The sequence below is a fragment of the Colletotrichum spaethianum genome (genome assembly GCF_022836535.1).
Source record: "Colletotrichum spaethianum MAFF 239500 DNA, contig54, whole genome shotgun sequence".
Taxonomy (NCBI): Eukaryota; Fungi; Ascomycota; class Sordariomycetes; order Glomerellales; family Glomerellaceae; genus Colletotrichum; species Colletotrichum spaethianum.
Window position 1 is genome coordinate 141,018 of NW_026054824.1, and position 17,999 is coordinate 159,016.

General features: G+C 45.8%; 1 protein-coding gene across 1 annotated transcript; it reads right to left on the reverse strand.

The window, feature by feature from the left end:
• Nucleotides 1-1,087: 1,087 nt before the first annotated feature.
• ColSpa_11972 (uncharacterized protein) lies at nucleotides 1,088-2,039 on the reverse strand (the record flags this gene model as incomplete). Its single annotated transcript, XM_049278184.1, has 2 exons — nucleotides 1,088-1,101; nucleotides 1,124-2,039. 2 exons carry the CDS (start codon nucleotides 2,037-2,039, stop codon nucleotides 1,088-1,090), a joined length of 930 nt encoding a protein of 309 aa, XP_049134141.1.
• Between the last annotated feature and the right edge of the window lie 15,960 nt (nucleotides 2,040-17,999).

A 17,999-nucleotide genomic window follows, 5' to 3' on the forward strand; every position in this document is an offset into this window, starting at 1 on the left:
TGGATGCCCCATAGAGGTTGCTGGACGCCCAGCATAGGTCTAACGTGTTGCCGTCTTCGTGTGTAGCTTCACCTGTCGGCGACAGCAGGACAAGGCTGGCGGCTTCAGCCCATTCTACCAGGTTGTCAGCGTCAGGGGAGCCTGTGGCATCGGGCTGCCAGGTCCAATGGTGTAGGTTGAAATCCCCCGCGATCAGTACTCGATCCTCGGGTTTCGGTTGCCAGGCCGCTATGATATCCCTAACCGCTTGACCGGGTCGCAGCGAGCCGCAAGGGGGGTTGTAAACGTTGATGACTGTGAGGACTTTCCGCATTCCCACCAGGAGTTGTAGGAAGAGCAGATCTGTGGATGGGCTGGGCAGTGGGCGTGTTTGTACGCCCCGTAGTCCCGTTCCTCTGCGGAGGTAAGTGAGCACCCTAGGTCTGTCTTCAACCCAATTGTCCACTGGGGTGAAAATCTCAAAACCCGGGTGGCATCTTGTGAGCCTTCTCTCTTCCGAGCGGATAGCGGGCTCTTGTAGTAGCAGTATGTCGACATGGGCCGCGTAGGCTAGATTCAGTGCCGTTTCGTGTGCAGATGGTCGTCTGGCCACGTTTGCTTGCATGATTTGCAGCATCCTAGAGGACTGTCTGCTCCTGCTGTGTCTCATTTGTCGGGGCGCAGTCCATCACTTGTCCTTCTTCATGGGAATGTCGATGCGATTGCTGGGTCGCAATTCTCCACGATCTCTCTCCCTCAGCTCGGATGGCCCGTAGCTGTGCCTTGTTCCTCCTCTGGACTACGCCCTTCACCACTTTGGGTTTGATAGGGCAAGTCGCATAAAAGGCGGAGTGGGGGCCGTTACACGATGGGCATTTAAAGGGGCAGTCACAGCCATCGTGACCCTCGGTGCCGCCGCAGGGTGCCCGGTGTAAGTCAGTCGTGTGGGAGGGAGAGCTGCACTTGAGGCATCTCTTCCTTCTGGTGCACGTTCGTTCGCTGTGAAAGCCGCCGCAGCGGTAGCATTGGGGGGACCTCTTCTCCCTCGGAAACTGCAGGTTCACAAAAACGCTGGCCCCCATCAGACGGAGGCGTCTTGGTAGTTGCCTTACGGCGTCCGCCCTAAACCAGGCTGTCACCGTACCCAGCTTTTCGACTTCGTCTTTTCTGGAAAAGTATGCTTTTTCAGGCTTGAGTTTTGTCACGATCTGTATCTCTTCAAGGAGCTCCTCGGTCGTGATCTCCAGCTCGGTGTTAGTTATCAAACAATGCCTAGTACAAGGGACATTTGCGATATAGGCTCGGATCCAGGTATCGCGCTGCTCGACCGCCTGCGCCTGGAGAAGGGCAGCAATCTGTTCTCTGTTCTCCAGCAGGGCTTTTGCGCCATCCGCTGATGAAGGTAGGAGTGCTAATCCTGTCTTTACATGGTCGATCCCCTTGAGGGCTTCTCGAGCTTGGGGACTCAGCTTTTCTCGAACGAAGGCGTATATGTCGTAGGCCCTCTCGTTACGAAGCGGGTTGTCAGGTGGCAGACGCGCGAAGACGCGCAGGTCTTTCGAGGCCGCCTGGTTTCGGGCTTGTTTTGCAGCTTGTTTTGTTAGCTTCGGTTTGTCCTGTTTTCTGTTTAGTGGCTGGCTCGCCACCGCCGCGTAGGAACGAACTGGGGTCGGCTGGTTCTGGGCTGTGTGTAAGGGATGCCCTTGGAGACTCAGGGCGGACTCGCTGGGTCCTGTGCTAACAGCATGCATAGACCTTGCTAGACCCCGTTGGTGCCGGTCTGACTGCTGCTTCTCCTCCTGAAGCTCTCTTTCCAAGGATTCGATCTTCTTCAAGCAGTCTTTTAGGAATTGTTCCCTCTCAGCGTCCCGTCGTAGGAGGTCCTGGACAAGATTTGAGAGCTTGTTGATCTCATCTTTAAGCTCAGCATTGTCCTGGTAGCTGACTTGCTCAACCACTCTGACCTTTGCGGTCGGTTTTCGGACTCGTCCCGACCGTCGAGAAGTACTGGCGTCCCCGTGGACTGTGATAGTTGGCCCGACATCTAGGGAGACGGCCATGATGGTGGGATTCAGCTCGCGTGGGCTGATGATGAGAAATGATAGTGTGGTGGGCCGCAGCCCTCTATGGTCTTAACAGCTGCTAACAGTGGGTACTCTGATTTCAAAGACTTCAGTGTTGGTTCAGATGGTGCCTTGGTTAGCGTCTGTTAGTGTCACTGATTGCCCCTGCTAACGTTAGGTCATGTGTGCTAAAGCTCGCCAAGAAACCAGCGGAATTACGTATATCCGACACACCAGTCGGTAATGCTAACCGCAAGGCTGTTTGGGCATCGTTTCTAACACGTGACCATCATTTCCACATTACAGCCTGACAGCCGTCACTTTGTCCGATCAACCCAGTCCATTGCCTCTGGCTTCTTTGTACTGCATCTCTCCCATGGCTTTAACTACTGCTCTATCTGCAGCAGATGTGAAACGAACATTCACTGAAGCTGCCTTTCTCCATGTTGATGACGCATTGGTGGGGGAGCGGGTTAAGGAATTTCAACAGAGGGGGTTTCTAATCGAGTCTGCTGACGGCTTAAACTTCTGTAAACAGAATATGTTCGAAGATCAGGTATGAAAGCAGAACATTGCCCAGAAAACGCGTCACTGATATAGTTCTAGCGTGTCTAGATCACTTTGGAGGCTTTGTTCCTATGGTGTGCAGTTAGGATCTATGAAGTTTACCGTAGTAGCCCTGAGCGCATCTACGGTTTTATAACTAGGCTAAATCCTGAATTAAAAGCCGCAGTGGTATGACTATAGAGCCTGGGGTCAAGCGTAGTTATACTCGACGGTTTGCATCAACTCCTAATCAGAGGATTCGTTGCTTTAAACGGCCTCTTAGAAATTCCATATGCCCCCCTAAGAGACTGTAAACAAATTAAGATTAACATGCCAGAGGGTAGCCTGTATGTCTTCTATCCGCTTGTCCTTGCTCAGTCTAACCATCAAAGGATAATACATAATACACGTTTACAGATCCACTTACTGAAAGGCTATTCAGTTCAGTTTTGTTTTGCAACGGAGGATGAGATACAGGGCTGGCCAAAAAAGAGGTTCCTTAACAGCCGGGAGCTGAAGCAGCAAGCTGCAGCCCTGGAAACACTAACAATAGGTGTCAACTTTATGTTTAGAGATCAGTGATATTTAGTATATACATATCTGTATGTATGTGTCTCATGAGGGAACAGTCTCAATACCCAAGTGGCCTATATCTGTCGCCAGTACTCTCAGTGGAGGCGACCATGTTCAAACCCGCAGATTCGTTTTCTCCATATATAGATCCTAGTATCGTCTGTCCATGAAGCTCACGCTCTGCTTCATGCATCCCAAACACCTACATCAACGTGTATATAAGTGGGGCTTTTGATACGAGTGTTATGCCAGTGTACATGAGCGGCGCCTTGGACATAGATATCATGTCCGCAAAAGGATCGAGGCCATGGGCCCTATACTCTGCCATGGCAGCACGAGATAGATCAGAAGTTGGGAGGACATGGTAGAACTGCGACCAGGGCAAAGATGGCTCTTCCAGGTTCAGTGATAGATTAAGACCGGAGCCCACAGGCATGAGGTTCAACGATTTGGAGAAGGTCTCGGTGTTGCTTGAAACCAGTTAGGCATCAACATTGCTGGTGATAGCTGTGGAGGGTCCGAGAACAGGCTTGCTATCGTGTTCAGGGCTGCTGAGAGCTACTGTTGTTGGAAGCTCAACTTTAACCCTATTATTCTCTGTTCTTTGTCTTTTGTGATACTGATGTGTGTGCCCATCTATTGACTCTTGTGTATGGTCGGTACAAGAAACTTCTGCCTTTGCTTCTCTCAGTTGCATGCCCACCTGTCGCCAAAGTGCTTTCTGTTGCTGCAAGATATGTGAGGTTGATCTACCCTTCTTGTAGTTATGGTGGAGATAAGTGCTTACGCGTTCTATAACGCGTCCACACGGCGGGCAGAGTTCATAGTACAGAGTATCTGAGTATTAGATTATTAGAGTCAATCAACCAAACGAGGGATAAGTAAAATATGAATTACAAAGTGTCTCTGGAGCTCTTTCAAGGTCCAGAATCCCTGTAGCTCGCGGCATTCATGCTAGGGGCACTGCAGATCAATATCTTCTATGCTACTCCTCTCATTCTCAGAGTTAACGTCACAGGAACCACCAGTGTCACCCAAGTCATTATCATTCTTAATATCACCGAAATCGTAATCATTAGAGCGGAAACGGACATACGCCAGGCATCTCAATAGCTTGCACACATGATACTAAGCCTGGGACTAAGCATTTTTTAGAGGAGTTACTAACGTTAGACGGAGGATACTCACCTGAAAGAATCCAATATGCTCATGCAACGCCTCAGGGGTCATGAAATAATCTAAGCAAGTTTAACACTCCATGATAGACAAATAGCGTTGTTATGATGCAGGGAAGGATAGCTTTGGCTTCTTAAAGCCATTGAATAAAGTCATCACATATCAGGTATCCATGCCCAGGGAAACCTCGGGTCAAAAATTAGTGGCACACCAATGACAGCCGTGGCACATAAGTAGCACCCATTCCTACGCTTCCTACTCACACAAGATCTTTGTTCTTTTAGTAACCTTCATCAAATAATCATCTGTTTATTTTCCATCCACACTACCAAAACCTTGGATCAGTTACTGACAGTGTCCTCAGGGCACCTTTGACGCCTTATACTCACAGGCTTTCTGTACCAAGATGGCTAAAAAATGCAAGCAGTGCGACAACAAAGGCATTAACAGAGGATTCAAATGTACTTGGTGCAACGGCACTGGGGATGAGCCTGCTCAAACCAAAGCTGAGGTTTCTAGTAGTTCATAGATACTTGCTGACTAGGGGCATTCCATACAGTCATTCATACAACTAATGAGATTCTGGTCACCATATGTTCTACATAAAAAGATTTGTCTACATATATTACAAGAGCAATTCATTTAATTGTAATCACATACTGATGCTAATAATCACAATTCTTACTAAGTTGCAATACCAGAGCAGACAAACGCTTAATGACATCACACCTTGCTGCTGCCATATCCCTGGCTTATCGTGTCTAGAGCAAGGCATTTTGTTCGACTTGTGCAGAACAAAAGTCCTTGTTTTGGCGTGTTCTCACAAAATTGCTTGGCCCCACTGGCTAAGACTAGTTTAGTACTATGTCCAGTCGCACTTGCATAAAGGTAGGTTTAGAACAAGAAACTTTGTGCTGAACATAGGCCCACGCTCAGATATTAGAGCTACGTTCCCTGAGAACAAGAATACCCATTCCCTTCTTATTCTAAACATATCATCTTGTTTCACCTACTAAGAGGTTTACATTAAATTAAGCTACATATAGATTTAAGCAGAAGAGCCTACACGTAGTTAACTGAGCAAGGAGAAATCCGGGTTACCTTATCAAATATAAGCCACAGAAATGTTTCATTAGACCATGCACACTCTCAATTCCATCCCACTTAACCAAGAACTAGTTACCCTCTTCAAGGGCCACCAACTTGCATCAGATATCACGCATGAACCTAGTATTTGTATAGCAGTACTAGGGCTCCTGTAGCAACATCTAAAGTCTTGAGTTGTGAGGGAAGGGGAATTGTAGAATAGCCAACAGCTTTTCAAACGTCCCAAGATGGTCTCCATTCGCAGCCTTTTGCGCCATGGAGATGGCCATAGTATGCATATTAAGCGTGCCTCCAGAGTTTAAAAGGCTCCATTATGCCCTCTCTTCTCGCAGAAGTTCTATCGTCCTAACCGTACCTAATCCATCTTAGTACTGGTATAAATATAAGAAATCTGTTGACGTTCTGTGCTTAAACTTCTACAAGCGGTGTTGCCAACATTGTTAAACATAACACACAGAACACTCTTTCTGCACTATGCATCATCCAAGTACTCCTCCTCTCCATCTCTCTGCTATCGACATCTTCTTCCCTGGTTTCACCGGCCTCGCCGCAACACTCCAACAGCTTCTCAACAGAAACTTGGATGGCTACGCCGGTTTGCTATGTATCTATAGGATATTAATAATTTGCAGCAAGTTTCTGTGCAAGACCATGGAAGGATTCGTTAACACCTACTTCAGTTAGTAACCATTCCCAAACTTGTGACACATATTTAATATCCTCCAGCTTCAAATATCGATGTCTATGATCCTAACAAGGCATATGACATGTTGAATGCGTGGGTTTCTAGCCAAGCCTTTTCCAGAGATGCTAGCTCCTTGCTTATCAGTGTTAAAAGCAGACGAGGAAGAAGCTTGTCCTAGCTTAACATTAATATTACGGCTAAAAAACATCTTCGGTTTACTCCTTGGGGAACACCGCTGTATTTCTGGTATTGTGGGAACCGTCTCACTTTACAATGCACGCAAGACAAAGCAGCATTGTTTCCGCGCAACACAATAACAGTCTTGTGTGTTAGGCGCTCTACATAGGTTCTATAGGACCTTATAGAAGAATATCGCGTCAAATATCTAAGGTATTCTAAGAACAAAACTTCAATCTTTGAGAACTATAACAACAGCTAGAAATAAACCACTACCCAAGACCTCAAGCCGATCAATACTGTTATCATGAACAAGCAGCTCAAGCAGACGCTCCTCAAGGATGTCCGCTCATTCCTCGATCCCGAAGCTCGGGCTTGGTATACACGCTGCGGGCTACCATATCAAAGGGGCTACCTGCTGTTTAGCCGTCCTAGAACCAGAAAATCCAGCCTTAGCCTGTCCATTGCCAGCTGTTTCAAACTAGACATCTACGTTCTTAGCCTTACTACTATAAGTAATAGACTACTCAGTGCCTTGTTCAAGGAGCTTCCTTAACGCTATGTTGTCCTACTTGAGGACGTTGACGCCGTCGATACAACCCAATCCCGTGTATTTGACGCCAATGACTTTGACTCCAGATCAGAAGATTCACAAAGGTCATTAAAGGCAAAGGGGATTATCTTGTTGTCTGGACTCCTTAATGTTCTCGACAGCGTCGCATCGCAAGAGGGGCGCGTCCTCATCATGACGACAAACCATATAGACTATCTTGATGAAGCCTTGATTCGATCTAGCTGCGTTAACAAGAAGATTGAATTCCAACTTATAGATGCTAATATGGTCAAAAAAATCTTCAATACTGTGTTTCAATAATCAGAAAAGGAGCTACCTAACGTAGAGAAGCGAGCAGACAGCAACGAGGAAGTCCAACGACTAGCAGACCAGTTTACAGCCCAAGTGCTAGAGCTGGAGTTCAGTCCTACCGACGTTTTTTCCTTCCTCCTAGCTAACAGAGACTTGCCCTCAGGGGCTATGGCCAAGATAGATAGGTAGGTTTCCCATACAAGAGGGGAAAGAGCGCTAAGAAGGGGGGATTCATGGGTTCAGAGTGATTAGTTTTGGGGTGATCTCTACGCTATACTCTTCTTCTTAGTTCCGTCTTCTTTGAAATTAGCCCAACTATTTGCTATTCATTATCAAGCATACAGATAGCAGCAATCTCTCTTAAGTTAGATGCGCTCATCAAGCATACTCCCTTCTTCATCACCTCGTTATTAAATACAAAAAAACCACTTATACTACAACCTAACTCAGAGGGAAGTATCATGAAGAATTCTTTGAGGACGTGCCATAATAAACAATATACTGCTTAGCACAACGCTTCTTGGAGCGATATGTAAGTGCAGGCAGGATTGGCAAATGTCACAACCAGGGCTCTTAAGATCTTAGCCGTTCACCTTGGACAGACCAGCGTAACGATCCACACTTACATGTTCTCTTTGCGTTTTCAAATAAAGATACTCCTTTTGAGCAGCAGCTATTAGTAGGGTTCCTGTGATTAGACTCATCAGCGACTTCATCCATGATGTGCTGGCTTCTTGGCAGCCACCAGCATAGAACTTGGCGTATCATTGTAGGAGCGTTGGACGGAGCTTGCGCTGAGATCCATGGACCTTCTCAAAAGGGGGGGTGCAGGGTACGCAAGAGCCCAAAGTTCAACTACGGTCCAATAGTAAACACCAGGCTGTCCAGCCCATGGCTGGCTGGGGCTTCTGGTGCACTCTCTAGTTCATGCACGCACGACGCAACTAGACTCCACTGCAATATAGGTTGGTTATACCCGGTCTATTTAAGATTTCATTAGCTTGATGATGTTAACAAGTCTCAACCAACAGTTACATTAACCGTTCAGATGTAGCATGGCTGACATGAACATGGGCTACCCCACCCGCATGGCCGCTGGAGGAGACCATGGCTGAGCTCAAGTACTGATACGTCCTTAACCCAAGCTGGCATAAGCTTTACCAAGAGAATCCCAAAGGTTATGTATAGATTACAGATCCCAGGCATAGGCAGCAGTGTTGCAAGGATTAATAGGTCATTCTTCTCATTATAAAATACGCTTAATGCCCATTCTCTCTGCAGCATTACTACATATTTTCTTGCAACCATCAGTCTGCTGCAGTGTGTTCTCTCTGTGCAGAAAGCACCGGGTTATTGCTTCCTCTTACCTGGTTAGCGTCCTTACTCAGTCTCCTCAACTAGTTAATACACCCCTCTAATAGCACTAAGCAAGAAGTCAAAACAGAAAGAGCTCCTGGCTTAACTGAGAGAGCTCTCTCCTAACAGTACAACAAAAAACATCATTGCCTTGTTAGATGCCAGACGCAGCGGCGACAAGAGACGACTGAGCCATATTTGCGGTAACCTCCTCTCGTATTATTATACGTCAGATCAGAAGGTCGACTTGGGCAAAGAAGTTATCTTAATCTCAGCATTCACTAATCTTACCTACTTCCTATCAAGGCATAACGTGTTAACTCTCGCCCGGGATCCTTCCTGCTTCAAAAGAGCCAAGCAGTCTTTGAAAGACAATAAGGTTCTGCAATTGTGGTCAGACTGTCTCAGAGAATGGAGCAAGGAAAGTCCAGAGTTAGGTTTGGAGTTCTACTGTGGTAAGTTTGACGCAGCAGATGAGACGTTCTCCCGCTAATAGAACCCGACTAGAAATCCGAGACATACAGGCGAATCCTCAAAAGCAAAGAACCGACACCACAACCCCTCAACCAAAAAGGCAGCGTGTAGCCCCCCAGGGCGGTGATAGCGACACCGTGGTTGCGGATTGTCCGCGAGCTGTTCCAGCTGGCGATCCCACCTCGAATGCGGCGCAAGAACGCAAGACTGGACATACAGACGCAGCTGAAACAACAGACGCTCAACGATCCAGTTCCGATGGTTCCCTGGCTATCTCAGCAAACGCCAAAACGAACAATGGGATATTAACAGATCCACAGACACGACCTGTGGCCAATTCTGCCCCCACGGAAAGCAGTCAACCTCGCTTGGCTAATGACAGCGCTGTGATGAGTTTGGAGGCTCGGAAGAAGATCATGACAACAACCCTTTCCCGATGCTATGTGGCTGTTTACCCCGTCCAGATGTTTGCGGACTTGATCAAACAAGCAGGGCAAGATGTGAAATTCTCCCATCATCCATCATACACAGACGGCTACTGCTCGCATCAAATTGGATCCAACGCTGCCAGCTTCTGCATCCGCGCTTCTCGGGACGTTTTGGAAGAAATGGGATGTCGCTTTGAGGGTGAGTTGTGGCCGACGTCTCGTGTTGCAATGATACTGATATGCATGCAGCTGGCCACTTCATGGCACAGTTCCCTCTTGTAGCACGTCTGTTCGAAGCTTGCGGCCAAGGCTATACAACATCAGTTTTTTGGCATCTAAGAGGCAGTGTCACTCATATCAAGGAGGGCTTCGATGTTGTCTGGGAGTCAGTACCGGATTGGATTTCCTTCTTGACTTATCTGCGATCAATACGCTCGCAGGTGTCCGAACTATCTTCGCTGTATGCAATGCTCCTGTCGTACCCACTCGGGACGAAAGCAGTCGATGCGTTTTCCGCCCATTCATCAATCCCTATGTCTCCCTCTTCCTAGTTCTGATATACTCGACTTGCGCTTTATCCACAAATAGACCGCGTTTAGGCACAGGAAACAGCCAAACACCGGATTTTTCTGCGTATTCTCCCGTGATGAAACCTTCCGTCCCTTCATCAGCAAACAGCACGATGCCGTGATCAAGTATGTCCTGTCCCTCGGCATCCCGCGTTACGTATATGAGTACAGCGACGGCATCGTCGGGGGTATCGTGAAATTCGAGATCGGCTGCGTTTAGTTCTTTGTTGACCTGTTATTCAAATTAGCCTGGGAATCATGGCTGTAGTACATTCCATACCCAACCAGCAGCCCTCTTCAAGATCCGCGTCCTTTCCCAAGTCGTCACCTCTTCTCCAACCAACATCTTCCCCGGGGAGAACGATGGAGTACTCGCAGCGTGGACTGTGGCAGCCTTGTGATTACAGCCTGGCTAAGCTGTCAAGCATATGATTGCAAAGCACCGTTCCGTGAACGTGGTCACGCCTTGTAGTGGGGCTAAGAGGGGTAGTATTCGATGGAGTACCCAGTGGCTCGTCAATAGCGCTGGCAATAAAGTTGAAGAAAAATTCGAAAGAACTATTGCCTAGTCAGAAACCATCACAAGCAAGGCCGTTTGCACGACTATAAGTGTTTGCGTGACATCTTGAATACGCATAGGTTGAGGTACCGGGTCAAAAACAAGGCGTAAAAAACAATTGGGTTTAGAGCTACTACGGGTAGGCCACACTAGGATCACGTGTGTGGACCAAAACAGTGTGTTGTCGGCCGAACTTTGAAGCAGGGCCGGCGCTCCCTAAGCAGAGTCTCAGCATGGGAAGACGAGGGAAATGCGCAGCCTTTGTCGCACATAGCTTACGTGAGCCGTTGCGAGATTGCAACGTCTAACTGTGTAGCAATGTTGCAACGACTATTAGGCTTCCGCGCCCAGAAACCGCGGGTCAAGCCTATTTTCAAACTCACTACCCTTGAGAAGAATCCTGACCAAGAGAATCCCAATTGTGTAATATAACCATCGTTCAGAAACCAAAAGACCCGAATCTTATGATATTACTCCCGAATAACTCTGCGCCTAGAATGCCGGAAAGAGATGGAGCTCACGCCACGACGGCAGCAGCTGTCTGTAACCAACACGAGGAGCCTCTCCTTTCTCATGCTTACCGCTACTAAGGATATGATGGACGGCTAACTGGACTTAATCGCAGTCGGCAGATGGTGACCCAGCGGAAATATTACTAGTATGCTCCCCCAGATAAGACCTGCAACATAAAATAGGTTAGCTTGAGTACGTTTATTTTCTTTTTTAGTCACAGAAAGAGAAGAGCAGTCAAGCAACCTAAGCATAATGTCGACTAGCGCACAGAACCGTTCATCAATATATCGACAGGAATGGTCATGGTGCTGGTTAGACCATGAAGCGCCCTTGATTAAGCCCCCTGTCACTGGTATTCTTGTGACTATCGACATTAAGATCGAAATTATACGTTCCTTTCCAGCGCGGCTTGTATGGTAATTAACGTGAGACAAAGAGTTTAGTCACTTGTACGCGCACATCTGCGGATGGCTGATTGGGAATGGATAGAGACGTTGATTTGTCCCATGGCTGCCCCTGAACGGTTCCTTGCCATAGAGCTCATCCATAGAAGGGTTCAGAAACAAGACAACTGCATCATGGTGTCAAAGCCATAGCCAAACACAGGAATGTCAGAAGTTAAATATGAAGGATTTAGGGTGTAGTAGATGCGTGAAAGAGGGGAAGATGACCTTAGCGACCTGGAAACACATGGTTAACCGCAGAAGACCTAGAGCAAGAAGGTTCACAATGAAAGGTTACATAAAAACATACTCCCGTGTGGTGGTGATTAGTTTAGCAATGGTTTTAAGGCAAGGATTACTTCCATTGGATCCCATAAACAAAGGCCTATTAATGCCGACCGCCTGATTAGTGTGGACTCTGGAAAGAGAGCTTGTTCCGTTGGGGTGATAACTGATCGGCTGTCAGTGTCCATATTGGGGTATAGTATATATAAAGGCGCTATGGCCATAGAATGGTAAAGACATACCCGGGTTACCATAGGCACATACACTTAACTTCTGCCTGTAAAATCTTATGCCCTAGATCCAGCAAAGATTAAGTCCATGTAATACATTAATTCCCCTTGCCTGCACACCGGACAGTGCGCCAACGGTAAGCAATACAACACGACTTCTGTCTAACCAAGAATAGACGAAGGCAGGGCTCTCACACCTTAGGATAAAGCGCCTCACCCTATAAGTTCTGCGGCTGCCTCAACAAAGACGTTGCAACTAACCCTTCCCTCTAGTTTTCTTGTCAAGACAGATATTGACATTTCCAACAACTCCAACATAGGAAAGGATCCCACTTGATCTTCTCATCTGCGCGACGATAGTAGAACAAGAGTTACAAAATTGCCAGGAATAACGCGTTCTTAACATGATCAGAAGGTACAATAGCTAAAAGGAAGACTAGAACCCTTGCTCACATGATACAGACATACGTTTTAAGCAACAGAGAGAGCACAAAACTCAACTGGCGTTGTCCAGATGTGGAGCAGAGCTTGGCTCATATGCTTTGTGAGCAGGGCTAGACCGTTGAGCCTCCAGGTCCAGCCCCAGACCAGGACCTACTTACACCCTATGACCTTAAGCTAGATCCCCAAGGAGCGGCTTTCGTTATTAAGTGGAAGCTCACAAAGATACTGAAAGATGCCGGTTAGAAAGTTGCACCAGGTATACAGATGTCGTCCCTAGATACGCCTATACACCACAACACTCCACCAAATTATCAACACAATCAATTTCTAATCCTTGAGAAAACCGCTGAACGGAACTCGGCTAAAATTAGAGAACGTAAGTTTCTGGATCTATGAAACAAGCCTTAAGCTTACATCTACAGGTCGTGATAGGCCTTTCCACGAGCAAAGTCTAACAGGCATCCAGAAAGAACCATTGGTCCTGGAAACCCTTCAAGCAGTTCCTATCGCTTCTCTACTTAATAGCTTAAACGTAATTCGCTTCCTCATTATTTGGTTTCCTACTAATGCTTTTCAAGAACAAAGAATCTACGGACCACAATCAAGACAAAACACACAACCAGAACCAAGATAATACCCTTATAAACAGCAACACCGGCGGAGCCATACTACCAATAGCCTACAATCAAACGATATAACCTGAATTCACACCATCTAGCTCCTCTCAGAGTACTTCTCTATATCTAACTATCATACAAATACCTCAACATAAAGAAGAAATAAAAACTGCGTTAACCAATATTATTCTATGAAAAAGGGATGATCAGACCCTTCCTGCGCTTTTAACAACCAATAACCTCTGCTCAAAGCTACGAACTTTTAGGCCTCATACAAGGTAACTATACTTAGCTAGATTTAGTCCAGTTCTACATGTACTAATAAGGTTGCCCATGGAGTTAGAACAAGGATCAGCCCCTCTAGCTTAATCAACATATTAAGTTATAAAATTCTAGCGACAGGATTTCAGTATTTTAGACTTAGTAGACTATCCTAAGCTTCAGCTATTTAGCAATAAGAAGGCGACTAGCTAAAAATTCGCAAATAGGGCCTTAGAGAAATTGCTAAGGAGCACTGATTTCAACTGGTAAGCAATCCTAGATGCTTATAATATAGTTAAGAAAAAGTTTTAGCATAAAGTAGTTTATTATTATAACTTCAAACTCTGTCCTATTATAATCCCAATATATTTGCAATTTATGCTTTCAGAGGCTATAAGCCAATTAAATAGCCTTCTTAAGCTCTTAGGACATCCTGCTCTGCTAAGAGTTTAGCCGTTAATTCAAAAGCACTCTGTATTAATATAGCAGGAGTAGTAAAATAAAAAGATGCCTATTCTTAACAATAAGCATTACCTTCACGCCAGGTACATACATATAATGCAAAACTTGATGTAAAACTTACGCAGCTCTTACTACGCATTTATTGCGTAAGTAACTGTAGAAATAAAGCCAAAGTTTTGCTGCCTTACTGCAACAAACAACATGGCTATTGCGCTTTAATAGCCACTTTATAGCCAGTCTCAAAGACAGCCAGGCCAATTTCCCCTGCTTCACTAATAATTCACCAAAAAAGAGCAAGGTTTCATGATGCTTTTCAAATGTTCAAGATAGGACGAAGTGCTACACGTGGACCATCATAACCTCACAACTACATAAACGTAGAAACCCTGCCAATCCTCCTCGTTTAGAGCTAATGCCTTATTATCATAAATAAATGTTTAACAAAACTATCCCATAATTCTGGTTGTCGTTGCTTTTTAATAAAACTAAACGCTACCTAAACTTAAACATAGAAATGCCGACTATCCTTCTCTACAGGGCTACCTAAGTCGCAGTTCAACAGCCTAACGGAAGCCTCTTGAGCACAGAAGGCCAAGAACAACAGTTTCTATACATCACACAGGATAGCTTGATCGGCGGGACAGGACATGTCGCTGCTTCTTTGATGCAACCGGAGATGACGAGCGGCCACGCAGAAATAATTCGCCGTTCCACTCACCCTATGTGCAACTACACTTAGAAATTCAAGACTGATGCCGGAAAATTGTGAGTGTGGTCTTTTCACCTCGAGCAGTCGCCTGACGGGAAAGCAGTCGAGTTATATTCACATCTCCCTGGCAGCCTTTTGCTCATCTAGACTGGTATCTTTCCGATAAGGGAGCTCGATGTATAGCAACCACCAGCTTTGCTCGTGCCCCAGGCCAGGTGGTTGTCCGAATGGGTCCCTCGGGCCGGACGGTCAGCAACGCCACTCACACTCTACTCGACGGCCATGGCTCAGCTGTGCCCTGTTCAATTGACTTCGGCAGTATTACAGAGCATGATCGAATTGTTATCTTCCAACCTGAGAATAGGACTCAAGCTCCTGTGCTGTCTCAGGCGTTTTTGGACGTAGCCATTGGGAGGAACACACAGGATGCACAACCGCTTCCTCGTCGTATCACCGGGGTTATTGACCCAGAAGGTGAAATGCTGTATGGGAGACCCTGGGGAAAATCGAAGGAATCCGAGTATCAACATGTGGTTCGGTGTACAGATGAAACGATAAGTGCTGCCGATTTAGGAGGACATCATTTGGCTGTCTGGGTCCCATTTCAAAGCGGCATTGTACCCGCCAGAGAACCAACGGTCGACCAACAGGATTATGACCAAGCCCAGCTCACCTCGCTGTACGAAGACACCAACAGTTCAACTTCAGGCTCGGACTTAGGCATCTCGAGGGATAATCCAAGCGACCCATCCTTCTTCACCATGAATTCCTTTCAGACTCCAGAGGATGTTAGCAACGATCTGTGCATTGTAGTCAAGCCTTTGTACTGATGCCTTAATCTCATACTAACTCACAAGTCATCTATTTCTGCTAATATCTAGACATAGGAGTTTCTGATACCAAGCAAAGTTTTGGTTTGAGTAGTTGAGCACATAATTAAAACATTATTATCTTCTTCGGTGACAACATACCCTGTGTCTTAGATTCATGAGCCCAAACCTGCTTACTGTGACACACTGACTGCCACCAACTTCGTCTTTGCCTCAGCCGTTACGTACTTCTATGCAATTCCTGATACTGGCTCGGTCTTGACAGTGAGAGTTGATATTCGTGATTCAGCCTGTTAACCGAATTTTGGCATTTACTTTGGAGTAGTTGATGTGGCAAATCCAGCGCTAACGTCTAGCGGGCTTCTTCGCGCCTCTATTTTGCTTGCTTTAGTCAGTAGGGTTGATGGCATCCTCGAACTGTTGAACCAGTATTAAGTGAACATAAGGTGCGTCAAAAACCGTCCTATCTACCTCTTTTGAAACCCACTTTTCTATTAACGTGATGTTTAAGTTTAATTTCTGAGTCGTCACTTTAGGTCAAGAGTTTAGGATAGATGAAAATGATGCTAGTGGTGAAGGTGACGGAGATAGTAACTGACCCCTGGATATTCGGCTCCGCTCCGACACCCTTGCTTAACTCCCCGAGCACAGGGTTTGTTGTGTCATTAACTCCGCCACGGCGACGACGCGCCACGCCTGATTAGGTCTGTTTTGTTGAGAGCTGTCTTATGATAGTCCGGGCTGCAAAGGAGCTCTTGCTGGAGCGTATCCAGTACTGCATACTGGCATTTGCTCTTGCCAACCTAAATGGAAATTGAGATATCGGTTCTAACATAAACTCTCTGCGTAGCTGGGACTTTAATATGGATTATGTGGTGCTGGACCTTGCACCTAGGTTGCAGTACATTATCTATTCAGTAGTAGTCGGCCTCATCACTAAGTTGGTGACCTCCTACTTGTGGAGGTCTTTTCAGAAGCGGAAGATGTCAAATTCGTATAGGGGTCAATTGTGCGTATATTCTGGTGTGTGTAGCTGTAACTATTGCTTGTGGGCGGCCGCGCGTGAGATACGCGCTTGGCAACCCCCTTTTTCCTGCGGCCTGAGGCAACACGGGGCGAAGCCCGCGCGCGCGGCCTACTGCCCGAGTCGTAGCCCGGGGATACCGGCGCGCGCCCAAGCGCACTTCGTGAGCGCTCTGAGAGCCTCAATTCTGACAGAAGAAGGGCTATAGAGCGATTCCGCGCTATCCGCAGCTAGATCCCTTTTTAGGCTTAGACGTGGCGGACACAGTGGTTGTCAAAAGTGGTGGGATTGTCAAGAGCAATACGCACTGGATAAGCGAGGATGCGCGCTGTGCGCGGCGAATGCGCGGAGAAATGACCAGCGAATGTGCCCAGGATTATACCCACTTCATGGGTAGATTAGGCCAATAAGAGCCTGCAAATTCACTGGGAATTACCTAACAAAGAAGCCCCTGAAAACGGGGGTTTCCTAGGTTTTTTCTCTAGATCATCTACACAACGGAGAACACAGATACAACCAATAGTATCATCTAATTTACCCCTACTTTCAACAGTAGCTTCTTCCTTAAAGAAGCACACCTACCTGCTGTAGCTCTGTAACTTATATGTTATAAAAAAAGGCTAAGATAACTACCTATAACTTCTTTAGTATAAGGCTTATTTATACTACTAAACTAGAGAATATAAAGACCCTGTTTACTACGCTAGTCTAGAAACACTTTAGCGTTACTTTTTGTTAAAGATATAGGTATTTACTACCTCTTTATACCTTTATTGCTTAAGTATTTCCGCTATTATAGCAGATTATATAAGCAACCTATATACCATAGTAATCTACTATACTAGTAGATTATTATATATATTGCTTACATAAGCACATGATTACGTAAGCAACAGAAGGATCTAGAAGATAACTTTAAAGGCAAGATTGGTTATAAGCCTTAACTTTGTTACACGATTAGGTTGCTTATTCTTAGTTACGTGTATCTGCTTATTAATAGGTTAGGATTGATTTCTGAGGCGTTTTGTAACAGCTTACGTAGTATGGAATATTCTAGTAAGCTGCATAGGTCTAAATAAAGACCTAGATATCTCTATATCTAAATACTCTCTTTAAGCAAGCAAGCAGATAACAATCCAACTATATACTATCTTTACTAAGCCCTTATTGTTATATTTATTTCCCCTTATTAAGAGTCCTATAGCTACCCCTATAGGCTTATATTGCTGCTTCTGTAAGCCTATCCTTCTTAGATATCTCTTAGAGACTCTTTATCTCTACAGACGTCTACAGGGTACTTAGAAACAAGATATCTAAGATACCCTTTACCTCTTGCTGTTGTGCAACAATAACGCTATTACCGTTATATATAACTACATTAACCGTTATATTAATAAGGCATACGCAGACTTAGCCTAGAAGCAGGCAGCAGCAAACGGTACTAACAGTAAAAACAGATTAACAGCCGCTATTAAAAAGACGCCTAAGAGGACGGATCTACTTTAGTCTATAATCCCCTACTTTAGTATAGACAGAGCGTGGCTTTAATCTAAGATGCTGGTCCTGTTTATCTCTAACAATAATATAACTACTATCCTGATTAGTAACGCTAATAAGTTTAAGC